This window comes from Sylvia atricapilla, chromosome 23 (genome assembly GCF_009819655.1).
Source record: "Sylvia atricapilla isolate bSylAtr1 chromosome 23, bSylAtr1.pri, whole genome shotgun sequence".
In the NCBI taxonomy this organism is placed as follows: domain Eukaryota; kingdom Metazoa; phylum Chordata; class Aves; order Passeriformes; family Sylviidae; genus Sylvia; species Sylvia atricapilla.
This window is the reverse complement of record NC_089162.1, coordinates 6,250,071-6,262,447: the sequence shown is the minus strand read 5'-3', so window position 1 is coordinate 6,262,447 and position 12,377 is coordinate 6,250,071. Positions and strand designations below refer to the sequence as shown.

The 12,377-nt window shown below is 63.5% G+C and overlaps 2 protein-coding genes across 2 annotated transcripts; one reads left to right on the top strand and one right to left on the bottom strand.

Moving 5' to 3' along the window:
* The first annotated feature begins 917 nt into the window (after window positions 1-917).
* Window positions 918-8,025, top strand: TMPRSS4 (transmembrane serine protease 4). The gene is given in 14 exon segments (XM_066334979.1): window positions 918-1,110; window positions 1,113-1,186; window positions 4,501-4,531; window positions 4,613-4,726; window positions 4,867-5,019; window positions 5,096-5,225; window positions 5,917-6,018; window positions 6,107-6,147; window positions 6,586-6,745; window positions 6,875-7,041; window positions 7,230-7,325; window positions 7,433-7,572; window positions 7,700-7,849; window positions 7,972-8,025. Coding segments are annotated over 14 exon segments (1,563 nt in total). The 3' UTR covers window positions 7,984-8,025.
* A 2,361-nt stretch (window positions 8,026-10,386) lies between these two features.
* On the bottom strand, window positions 10,387-12,160 carry SCN4B (sodium voltage-gated channel beta subunit 4). The gene is made up of 4 exons (XM_066334987.1): window positions 12,002-12,160; window positions 11,150-11,375; window positions 10,821-10,950; window positions 10,387-10,732 (listed from the first exon to the last, which is right to left on the bottom strand). The coding sequence occupies exons 1-4, from the start codon at window positions 12,101-12,103 to the stop codon at window positions 10,639-10,641; spliced, it is 552 nt and encodes a 183-aa protein (XP_066191084.1). The 5' UTR covers window positions 12,104-12,160; the 3' UTR covers window positions 10,387-10,638.
* Window positions 12,161-12,377: the final 217 nt, after the last annotated feature.

The window sequence follows — 12,377 nt, the reverse complement described above, 5'->3', positions numbered from 1 at the left end:
CCCCTAAAACATTTTTCAAGCTGCAATCTGCCACAGTAGCACGGGCAGCCTCTGGCTGGGCCCCACATCCCACATTCTCTGGGATCACGTGGACCACGAGGGCTGAGGACGAGGTCCCCACAGCTCCCAAAGGGGCTGGATCCTCAGTGTGGCTGTGGGGAGGGTGCCCCTTACCTGCAGAGGCACAGGTGGATCCCTGGCCAGGCTCTGGGAGCCGGATCCCTGCTGGCAGGGGTGAGCTGGCACAACGATGGCACAGCTCCCTGAGGAATTGCAGGTCGTGGGTGATCAGCAGTGTCCCGCTGGCACAGCCACACACCTGGCAGCAGCAGCAGCACCGTTGGGAAAGGCGGATTTCCACAGGAGAAGGGGGTAATTATCTGCTGGGCACATCCTGCACACCCAGCAGCTCCAGCGTGAGTGTGCAGAGGGCGGCCAGCAGCCTCCCCGACCCCAGCCTGCTCCCTGGGCCACTCTCACCCCGCTGGGGCACTGCCTCCTGCCCACCCCAACCTCCCTGCCACCCTCCCAGGCTAAAGCAAACCGCTCCATCCCGGAGGGATTGATCCTTCCTGGATAATCACAGACCCCTGACCCTCGGCAGCCACCCCCGAGGTCACCCCACGGTCCCACCTTGCAGCTGGGGGTGACCTTCCGCCAGGAGTGCCAGCCGTGACCTGGGGCCGGCGGGGACACACAGACCGAGTGACCCCAGAGCACAAACTCTCCTCCTTTCCTCCTCCGCCTACTCAAACCTCGCTTTGACAACAACGCAGCGCAACGCGGAAGAGCCGGACAAAGAGCGGGATGGCAGAGGATCCCCTTATCATCAGGAGGAGCAGGAAAAATCAGTCCGTTCACTCCTGATAAGCTCTTTGGTGACAGCAGCCCCGCAGGTGAGTCACCCCCCGCGGCAGATGCTGGGGAGATTACGGCAGGTGGCGGTGGCGCTGATAGACAGGTGTTGTATTACAGTACAAACCATCATCCCTGTTTCACAACTCCCCCCGTGGGTTTTAAGGAGGGCCGGGGCGGTGCTGCCCCAGTGCGAGAGCGGCGTGGGCACGGAGCGCAGGCACAGGGCTGCGGGAGCATCGCGGCAGCCGCAGCCCCGCCGTGTCCCGCACCGGGGACATCTGCCGGCTTTCCGCGGGCGGAGGGGCCGCGCCGGAGCTGGACCGACATGGTGAGTCACGGGCGGCCCCGGGATGGGCACCGGCCCCGGGATGGGCACCGGCCCCGCACGGCCGCTCTCACAGCCTGGGGAGAGCCCGAGGGGATGGGGCAGCGCACGGCCAAGGAGCTGCTGCTCCCCGGCAGCACCAAGGAAAGGTTTTGTCCTGGTGCTCACAGCCCTCGTGGCTGGGCAGGGTGCTGGGTGCCCCCATGAACTCTCGCTCCCACATTTCTGGGGCTGCCTGTCCTCCTCCTGGCCCGGGGAGCAGACAGGCAAGGCAGGGACCCACATGCCAAGGGGCACTGGACCTTCTGTAGGTCTTGTCCCTCTCCTGGGCACCACCTGGGTGAGAGCCAGCCCCCAGCAGAGCTCCCACTGCGGCACTGTCTTCTGCTCAGCACAGAGGACACACCTGCAGGAAAAGCCATGGCCACCAACCCCAGCCATGGCCACCAACCCCCAGCCTGGCCACCAACCCCCAGCCTGGCCACCAACCCCCAGCCATGGCCACCAACCCCAGCCATGGCCACCAACCCCCAGCCTGGCCACCAGACCCCAGCCTGGCCACCAGACCCCAGCCTGGCCACCAACGCCCAGCCATGGCCACCAAGCCCCAGCCATGGCCACCAACGCCCAGCCATGGCCACCAACCCCCAGCCATGGCCACCAAAGCCCAGCCTGGCACACAGTCCCTCCCTGGGAGGCAGACACGTCCCCAGGAGGGCAGACACGTCCCCAGGAGGGCAGACACGTCTGACCAAGCTCGCCAGGCACTGTGAAAGCCTCCACCAGCAGCACTCCGGGACATCAGCCCCTCCAGGGTGGGGAGCTCACTCCCTGCCATGCCTACGCACACCCACGGGTTAAATCCCCGCAGCCAAGGAGCCACCCTCGGGATCTGATCACCCTGCAAGCTTGGTTTGGTGGAGGAACGTCCCACCTGCTCCTGAGGGAGGGGCAGAGGCCAGCTGAGTGCAGCTGCAGCCCCCAGCACGGAGCCCCCGTGGAAACGGGTGAAGAGACTGATCAGAACTCCACGGCTCTCGGGCTGGCACTCCCACAGTGGAGCCTGGAATGTCCTGGTGACTTCAAGTGCTCCGGGGAGGGCACAGCAAGGGAGCTCAATTAGTTACGGTAGCATTGAGTCCTGCAGGAGCTCCTGGGCTCCACTCCTCGCAGGAGCGGGCATGGCCCTCGCCTTGGATTGAACCAGTGCAGCTCTTGCTCATAGTGTGGGTTTGAGAGGAGTCATGGAGAGGCAGCTCCAAGCTCTGAACCCCTTTGAAACAGAAGAGGCTCATGGACTGAAGAAACTGCAAAAAGAGAAGGAAACCAACCCCAAAAACTCCAAAATCACCAATCTCGTCTGCATCCACACCAGACCCAGTGCCTTGGAAAGGAGCCCAGCAGTGGGTGACGTGATGGGGACAACATGGGCAGTGTGGGGACAGAGGGGACACCGTGCTGCTGCAGTGGGGCCTGGAGGATCCATCACGGCCTGGGACTGTTCCCGCAGGGAACCGTTAGGATCCCATTATCCAGGTGGTGCCTGCCCAGGCCCACGGTGACACAGGAGGTCAGCATGAGGAAGGACCAGCCCCACGTGCCCTGGGCTGCCTGTGCTGGCAGATGTTGGTGCAGCACTACAGAACTCCCAGGCCTCTGGGGGCTCTTCCCTCCTCTGCAGGGAAGAGGCTCAGGAAGGGCAGCCGAGGTGGGAGATGCAGGACCCAGGTTCCCCTTCCCATCCCACCCTCCTGCTCCCAGCAGCTCCCTGCCACCAGGAAACAGCCTCTGCACCCCAGGAGCTGAGCAGAGCCCGCCCAGGGGTGAGGGATTTGGCACAGGCTGCCTGCACTTGGTGCCAGCTGAGCCTGGCTTTGGGGAAAAGGCTGCTGGCATTTCCTCCGAGGCCCAGACACCAACATGCTGGGACACGGCCACACAACCCCAGGCAGGATCCAGTCCTCCCCTGCACAGGTCACCTCTTGTTCCCAGAGCTGGCAGCCCCAGCCAGGGAGGCTCACGGGGCCAACCTGCCTGTGAGCCAACCCAGGGATAATGGCTTGGCCCTTGCTGTAAAACCCCGCTGGAAGGACAGAGTGTGGTGGCTAAACGTGCTCTGGCACAGTGGCCCGGGCAGGGAGGGTCACCTCTCCTCTGCCCTTGGCACACAGCCCCTTCCACCTGCGCCACATCCCCAGTGTCCCCTCATTGCTCTGCCAGCCGCTGAGCCCTGCGGTGGCACAGGGACCTCTGCTCTCATCTGATGTGACAAACACCGTCCTCTCCACACCTGTGCTGCTCTTGCACTTCAGCACTTGGAGCAAAGGCTTCCAACCCCTCCTGGACTGTGCACCTGGACCTGTGGGTTTATCACAGCCCGTTTAACCTTCCTTACCTGTGTTCGTGCAAAAAATCTTCTCTTACCTGTGGCGGCAGAGTCCAGAAGCAGCAGCAAAAGAGGAGATCTCGCTGGGGCTGGCAGGGCATGGAAGGGACCAGGCTCAGCGGAGCAGGAACACCTTTCCAAAGGGCTGCTCTGTGGCACGGCACAACCACGCCTGGAAAACATGGATCAGACAGCTCCAGCGCCCACCTGAACCCTCCTAAAGGGGCTTCAGCCCAGCTCACAGCACCTGCCCTCCCATAGCCGGGCCTTTCTCCTACAAGGAGTTGTTACAGCAGCATAATTCTGAGGAGCTCAAGCGGATCGATGCCTGAGTCATCCCCGCTCCAGCCCTGGCTGTGTTTATCCCGTGTCTTAGCAGCGGCACAGCCCTCCCTCCTCCCCGCCCTGGGAGTGCTGGTTCCCCTGGCTCGGGCTGCTTCCTCCGGTGCTCCTGCAGCCCCGTGGGGAGCACCGGGGCTGTGCCACCGCGCCTCTGACCCTGCTGCAGGCACAGCCCCTCGTCGGGACCTGCCCGTGAGCCGCAGCCCCGCAGGCGTGTGTATTTTGAGTCAGGGTTTCTCTGCGCATCTTTCGCAACGTCTGTGAGTTTTTAAGCCTCTGGCGCGTTAATGACGGTAACTACACCATTGAGAGCCAGATACCGGCATTGCACAGGTGGTGGCTATGGGAACAAGGCGGCAGGTGACCCTGGGTGACCGCAGAGCCGGGCGTTGTCAGCACAGGACCTGCCACCCCCATTCCCAGCAGCTCTGAGGCCACCTCAGGTGAAGGTCGGGGCCGTTTCCCTGCTCATCCCCGGGCTGTGAGCCCCCCACGGGCCCAGCTACCCTCACTACAGTGATTCTCCCACCTTCCAGCTGCTTTTTTCCTGCAGTTCAGCCCGTAACCCGCTTTCCTCTCTGGTTTGCAGGACTCGGCCTCGGAGCGGCTCAATGGCAGAGGTAACACCGCTGGGAGCTGGGAGAGATGAGTGGTGCCAGGCTGAGCCCGGCCATGCAGGGCCACCCTCCTCTGTGTTGCAGGTCCCTCCATGAGACCCAAATCCTCCAGGGCGCCGGAGTCCTTCAAGCGGGTGGGGATCCTTGTCCTGGCCGTGGTGCTCACCCTCGCCTGCCTGGTGGCCATCGGGTTCCTGGGTACGGCTCCTGATCTCTGGCCCCCTCCTTTCCCCTGGCCGCGGCTCAGCAAACACAGAGGCAGCTCCCTGCTGCTCCCCGGTGCAGCCCCGAGCCTGCCCAGGGCTGCCGCTCTGCCCTGAGCCCCCCTCTCCCTTCAGTGAAGATTTACCTGGACAACCACTACCTGTTCTGCAAGCAGCCCCTGAAGCTGGTGCCGCTGAAGCAGGTGTGTGACGGGCAGCTGGACTGTCTGCAGGGCGAGGACGAGGCCAACTGTCCCCAGTGGGTCCCCGAGGGGCCACCAGCCGGGGGTGAGTGCAGGACACCCCGCCAGAGCTCCGGGGGCTGGGCTGCTGCGGCCAAAGCTGACTTTGTGTGTGCCTCCAGCCCGCGTTTCCAAAGACAGATCCATCCTGCAGGTGCTCCACAGCCACACTGGAGCCTGGTCCTGTGTGTGCCACGACCACTTCACCCCGGAGCTGGCCAGAGCTGCCTGTGAGCAGATGGGCTACAGCAGGTACCCGGCTGCTCCCCCTTCCCTCGGCCTTAAAAGCTCCTCTGGAGAGGGGCTCTGCTCAGCTGTGGAGCACTCAGAGCTCTGCACTGCTGGTTTCAGTCCATCCCCAGCACGCAGAGCGCTCTGTGAGTGCCCAGGAGCTGGCTCGGAGCCTGGGCAGCCTCCCATGAGAGCAGAGTGCTGTGCCCTGCTCTGTCACAGCCCAGGGCCATCCTGCCCTGCTCCTGCTCTGCCTCCAACCCCCTACCTGCAGCCCTGCCCGCCCCAGAGCAGCCCAGGGTCTCCCTGCCAACACAACTCACCTGGGGAGAGAGGCTCAGGGCCCTGCACTTCCCTTTTAAGATGGGTTCTGGTGTTTGAGCCACGGTAGGAGCCCAGACTGAGTCAAACCTGGCATTTTCCAGGCCCAAAAAGTCAGTGATTGAGGCTTTGAACACAGACCCCAAATGTCACAACAGCAAGGACCCCCCTGAGTTTTCCCAGAGCCTCCTGCTCACTCCTCTGCATAGCAGGGAACACTCTCCCCTCCTTCAGTTGCTCCTGGGCTTGGTGTCCTGTCCCTCCAGGGCTGTGGCATCCCCACTTGGGCATCCCCGTCCCTTTTCCCTGTGGGATCCAGGCTCCCGAGGTGCTGAGGCAGCGGTTCCTGTCCTCCCCCAGCCCTGAAGGACCTACCCCCCGTGTCTTCCAGCATCCCAACCTTCCAGGGCGTGGAGGTGAGCGCGGGGCAGCCGCTGCCTCCCCGAGAGGTCGCGCTGAGCAACGGGAGCCTCCAGGTGCTGGAGCCGGGCAGGTGAGTGGGGACCGCGTGGAGCCGAGCAGCAGGAGCCTGTGGTGCCCAGCAGGAGAGCCAAATCCAGCTCTTCTCCTCCCTCTTGCAGGAAATGCCTCTCGGGGCTGGTTGTGTCGCTCTTTTGTTCCAGTAAGTACCGCGGTGGTGGCCGGACCTTGTGGGCACCGGGGCCTCTTCCCGCTCCCGCTCCCGGCTCCTGGCACGGGCCCGTGGGAGCGTGCCTCCATCCCAAGCCCGTTTCGCGGCGTGTGCACGAGGAAAGGTGGATTTAATTACTGCCAGCCTCGTTAAGCCGGCACAAACCTCCCAGAAATGAAACACCTCAGGGAGGTTTACTTTTAACGAAGTAAACCCAATCAGGCGAATTACCCTGATTAAAGTAATTATCCCAGGGGGCTGGAGCAGGCAGGGGGTGGCTGGACCCCTTCCAGCGGCCTGGGGAGCAGACAAGCGAGGCAGCGGGGTGACACTGGGGTGACACTGGGGATGGGGCACCCTCGCCACGCCGCTGCCCCTGGGAGCCTCCGTTTGCTCTGTCCCTGTGCCAGCCAAGGTGTCCCCTCACAGACTGCGGGCAGAGCGTGCGGACCCCGCGGGTGCTGGGGGGCAGCCCGGCCGCCATCGAGGCGTGGCCCTGGCAGGTCAGCCTGCAGTACAGGAAGGAGCACATCTGCGGGGGCAGCATCATCGCGCCCGGCTGGGTGCTGACGGCCGCGCACTGCTTCAAGTGAGTGGGCACCTCCCCGCCGGGCTCGAGCTGCGCGCTGCTTAATTGCCCTGTAATTAACGCGTCGCACAGGCCTCCGTGTCCGTCTCCGCGGGGGGGACACGCGGTGACAGCGCTGTCTGCGCGCAGGAACAACCCCATCATCCAGAGCTGGCGTGTGAAGGCCGGCTCCGACCTCCTGTCAGGAGCCGCCACCATCGCCGTGGAGAAGGTGTTCCTGGCGGAGGTGACACCCGCGTCCCCCAAGGACAATGACATCGCCCTGGTGAAGCTGCGCTCCCCCGTGCATGACTCAGGTGAGCCCCGAGCTGGGGGCAGCAGTCACAGGTGTCCCCTGCTGGCACCGGGCACTGGGCTGGTGATGCTCGGCCTGGCAGCGTTCCACGGGCACCGAGAGCTGGAGCAGGGAGCGGGTGCCCCGCTGGGGGCTGTCCCCAGCCGCTCTGCGCCCCCTCCCCGTGACCCCCTCACATCTGCTCTGCAGACAGCACCAGGCCCATCTGCCTGCCCTATTTCGATGAGGAGCTGGTGCCCGGCACACCGCTGTGGGTGATCGGCTGGGGCTACACGGAGGAGCACGGTGAGTGACCCGTGTGGGGGTGACAGGGACAAGGCACAGCCCCCCGGCACTGCTGGCAGGCGCAGGGCGGGCACAGGGCTCCCTCTGAGAGGCCGTGTGTCACCCAGGGAAGCTGTCGGAGCGCCTGCAGCAGGCCGAGGTGGAGCTCATCGACAAGCGGAGCTGCAACCTGGCCGCCTACCACGGCGATGTCACCGACAGGATGCTGTGTGCCGGCCTGCCCCAGGGCGGTGTGGACACCTGCCAGGTGCGGACCTGGGCCGGACTCGGGGCTGGGCGGGTCCGGTCCCATCCCCGAGGGAAGAGCTCTTTGGGGACAGCTGCTGGCAGCGCTGTCACTCGGCGGGACCATCCTGAGTGTCTGTCCTTCGCAGGGGGACAGCGGCGGGCCCCTCCTGTACTCGGGGGGGCATTGGCAGGTCGTGGGCATCGTCAGCTGGGGCCAGGGCTGCGGGACCCCCAGCACACCCGGCGTCTACACCAGTGTCCGCGCTTACCTCGACTGGATCTACGCCGTGCGCACGGTCAGTGCCCGAGGCGACAGGCAGCTCCCTGAGGCCGAGCTGCCTCCTGAAAGACACAGCTGCTTTCCTCTTGCTTCCTTCTCAAAGCTTTCAATTCCTTCTGTGCCTCTGTGTCCCCGCAGTCGGAGCTCTGAGACCTGCCGGAACAGGTCCCTCCTCACCCCGAGCCTCCCTTCTGCTCTGGCAGCAACAGGGACATGGATCTCCAGGCACGGAAGGTGAGCAGAGGCTCCCAAAGCCTCGCTGGCAGCTGTGATTTAGGGTGCCAGAGCACAGCCAAGGAGGCAAAGGGTGACTCGGAGTGACGGCCACTGATCCCGTGAAGGAATCTCACCGGCTCAGGCTCCCTTCCGGAGAGAGATTAATTTATTGCCCTGTGCTGACCCCGCTGTGGCAGGATGGCTCCTGGGGGGCCAAGCTGCTGTCAGCTCGCTCGTGTTGTACAGAGAAAAATGATGCTTGTGCTCTAGAGCGTCGCCCTATTCCCATTAAATGAAAAGATTTGGTTTTTTTCACACGGCTTCCCAAGGAGCCTTTGTCCTGCTTGCTCACGGGCTCCTTTTTACCCAATCCCGCCCCTCAGACCTAAACAGAGGCCCACAGCAACCCCAAAGCACGGCGAAGTTCTCTAGTAAACGTAAACTTTATTTCATTCAAGGCAAAGCTAACTAAACCTCTAGACAGAGTGCAAAGATGTGCTCTAAGTCATCCCACAGCCCGGCGCACACACCCCCTGTGCTTACACGCAGCTTCACCTCTGCTCGGACACACACGTGTCTGTGGCAGCACACCCCACCCAGGGGGACCCCCGAAAGCCTCTGCAGCCCCCCAAAGCCCCGGGGACAGCAGGGACCCCGCCGGTGCTGGCACAAGCCCCCGAGCAGCCCCGGAGCACGCGTGTGCACGTGGAGTCATTACATTCCTAAAACCGCTGCTGTGCGCTTTTCCCGTCGAGCCACAGGAGTTAATCCATGCATAGTGCAGCATTGCATATCCGGCGGGAAGTGGAGCTGCGTCCACGCGCCGGCTAAAAAAAGGCCAACAGGTTAGGACAGCTAAAAACAGTTCTTTAAAAAACTCCCTTCCTCCCCCTGCGGGAGGGCTCCTCCAAGGGCGGGCCGGGGGTCTCTCGGGGTGACTGGGAGGTCTCACCCTCCTCCCGGGCTGTCACGGGTGGCGGTGGCGTGTCACAACACCCGGCACCGCGGGGCTGCGGCAGAGCCGTGCAGGGCCCCTCACGCCTCCGGAGAGGCAGCTCAGAGTCGCTGTCCCCAGCTCCCAGGTGGGGACGCTGAAGCACGGAGAGGTCAAGGGATTGGCCTGAGGGTCCCACAGAGCCTCAGAGAAAAGATCCTGACTCCCACTCGTCTGTCTCCTCAACAGCCCAGGGAACCTGCCCGGGGCCAGGTGCCAGTACCTGTCCCCTGTGCTGAGCTCGGTCCTGCTCCGGTGGGTGTCCCCGAGCCCAGCCTGGGGTCACCAGCCCTCTGTGCACCAGCACCTCCAGAGAAAGGGCACCCAGCCTTTCCTTGTCCACCAAATCCTCACCTACTTCCCACTCCAGCACCTCTGCCAGGGCACGAGCCCCCCCAGCAAGTCACGGCTCAGCCGGGAGCCACAATTTACTGTGGGGACAGGGGAGCTGCCCGTCCTGCAGCTTCCCTCTCAGACACCCGTAAACTGGAGAATTAAGGAACAAATCATATTTTAAAGGAGATTGTCAACCTCAGTTGTAGCTCGCTCACTTCCTGTCTCACATCCTTGGGAGTGCAGTCACAAGGACCCCCTGGTTTTCTGTGGCACCCCTCACCCCAGAGCACTTCACCGTCACAGCCAAGGGAGCCTCCCACCCACCCCGTGAGGTAGAGCAGTATTATTGCCCCCATTTTACAGATGGGGAAACTGAGGCATGGAGAGGCAGAGCACCTTGCCCGGGGTTGCCCAGCGGCCCGGTGGCACAGCCCTGGCCCGGCTCCCCTCACCGGGGCTCGGCTCTGCTCCCTCCCTGCACGGCCAAGGACACCACGGCAAGAGGGAAAGGCAACTGGCTGCTTTCCCCTTGGAATCTCACACAAAACCATCCACGGAACGAGTTCAGCCCTGGCACCAGCATCAAAAGCGTCGCTGTTCGCAGTGCCGAGCTCCAGAGGGAGGGGAAGGGGCAGCGCAAAGCCCGGGAGCGGCCCCTGCCGAGGAGCTCCCTGCGCGGGGACAGAGCCGGGTGAATGAGGCACCCCAGCCCACCACGGGCCAGCAGCGCCCCTGGGACACGGCCAGAGCCCCCAGCACAGCCAGGGGCCTGTCAGTGATTCGGTTCTCCAGTGTGCTTATCAGAGCCCTGCTTCCTGCCGTCCTCCTGCGCCGCTCCATCTGCACGGCCACCTCTGAGCATCCTTGCCCTGCTCCAGAAACCTTCTGGGCGCGGCAGGCGGCTCCCGGCCACCGCGGCTCAGCACCTCCAGCACCCGGCGTGTCACCCCACGGTCCCCTCTCCGGGCACACCGGGACCCCCGGTGCCCACCCCCGGCCCGGCCTCCGCTTGCCTGTGCTCAGAGCGGAGCCGGCGGCTCCCTCCGCCCCAGCAGCCTCCCAGTCCGAGTCCGCGAGAAGCTCCCAGTCCCCCCGGCAGCCGCAGCCTTGTCCGAGAAGCAGTGCAGGTTGCAGGCACGTGTGTAATAGAAACATGTCTCAAGCGCTGGCAGTTCGGAAAGAAAACAAAAGGGGAAGGCTCGTCCCGAGCCCGGGCTCCCGCGGCGGGGCGGGCAGGGCGCGGGGCGCCGCCGCTTCGTTCATGCCTTTGGTGGTGCTTTTTGTTCTGCCTTGGAGCCGGCCAGGCCGTTCTCGGTGTTGTCGTTCCCTGACGAGCTCACCAGACACTCCTTCCTGCACACGGGGAGAGCACAGGGCAGCTGAGAGCCCCCCCGAGCCCGGCCCCGCTCACCGAGACCCCCCGGCAGACCCCCGCACTCACTTCCCATCCTGCGTCTTCTTGATGATGAACAGGACCACCCTCTTGATGAGCATGAAGAGGATGAGGAGGCCGATGAGGCCCCCCACTACGCCCACGATGATGAGCGTCACAGTGTTGTCCGTCTTCACCACTGCGGGAGAGAAGCTGCTGAGGGGCTCGGGAGGGCAGCGGGGTTTTTGTCCCACCCCAAAACCCCACCACCTCCTCCACCCGAGGCTTCCAGAGCGGTCAGCCACCCCCATGCCCCACCACCACAGCCAAGCAAGGAGCCTGTCACCGTGTGCTGGCACGTCCACCAGCCCAGGGCCACCCCGGCGGCCAGCACTCACTCTTGTGGACCACGGTGAGGACGATGGTGGCATTGTGCTGGGCGTTCCTCTCCTTGGGGTTCTTGACGTGGCAGGTGTACTTGCCAGCGTCGCTGAACTCCACGCCGTTCAGCACGATGGAGATGTTGTTGTCCTTCTTGGTGGTGGAGCCGACAAACTCCACCCGCGGGTTGTGCCAGATGGGCGTGGGCTCCGTGGCTTTGTTCTTTATCTTGCCCTGGTAAATCTGCGGAGGCAGCGGGGCAGGATCAGCGGGGTGAGGGAAAGGCTCACGTTCTCCTGACCGTGCCCACACTCAGCTCTGCACGCACAGACCGCCCCACCAAAGGTCCCATGGCACCCCATTAAAGCAGGACTGTCCCTGGAGAGGACCCTGAGGCACATCCTGCAGCGGAGCAGCAGATCTGACCTGCCCTGACGTGATGGAACAGACCATGGGAGATCCCCAGGGAAAGCCAGCTCCTTTGCTGGCCAGAGCTGCTCCAAGCCAGCCCTCTGCTGAGGAATTGAGGAGCCAAATATTCCCAGCAGGAAGCAAATCTGTACAGGAACTTTCACATTTCAAAGCAAGCGAAGGAGGAGGAAATGAACCATATTTTGCCCTAAGTGCAGATTTGCACCTAAACAGCCCGTTTATGAAGACAAATGAGCCTGTGGGCAGCGGCAGGTCTAGAACAGCTTTGTGCCAAAAGCACGACGTTCTGGGGTATTTGAGTCACTCCCTTTGCACAGCCTTGTCCCCCCCAGAGCTGTGACACTCGCAGTGAAGGACATCCTGCACCAGGAGAAAGGACTGCAGGGGGGAAGCACAACGGGACCTGCCGGGAGAGCAGAGCCCAGAGAGCCACCCACCAGCTCTGTCGTGTTGAAATACCATGAGAAGACCAGGTCCTGGAAGCCTATGCAGGTGGTGAAGACACAGGGCAGCAGGACATTGGAGTTATTCAGAGCCATCACCGTGTTGGTCTTCCCCACCGACACCTCCAAGGCCAAGGTGATGGCAAAGATGTGCAAACCTGGCAGGGAGAGGGGAGGAGAGAGTGAGGCCAAGGCTTTGTCACCCCTCGTCCCCTTCGGCATACCAGGCGGCCATGGCAGGGGCAAAGGCGCCTGTCCCCAGCCCTAGAAGGGCTCGGTGACAGAGGGGACCTGCTCCTGCAGGAACTGGGGCTGGGTCAGAGACAGCAGAGGCTCAAAGGGAACCAGAATATCCCCACAAAGAAAGCGT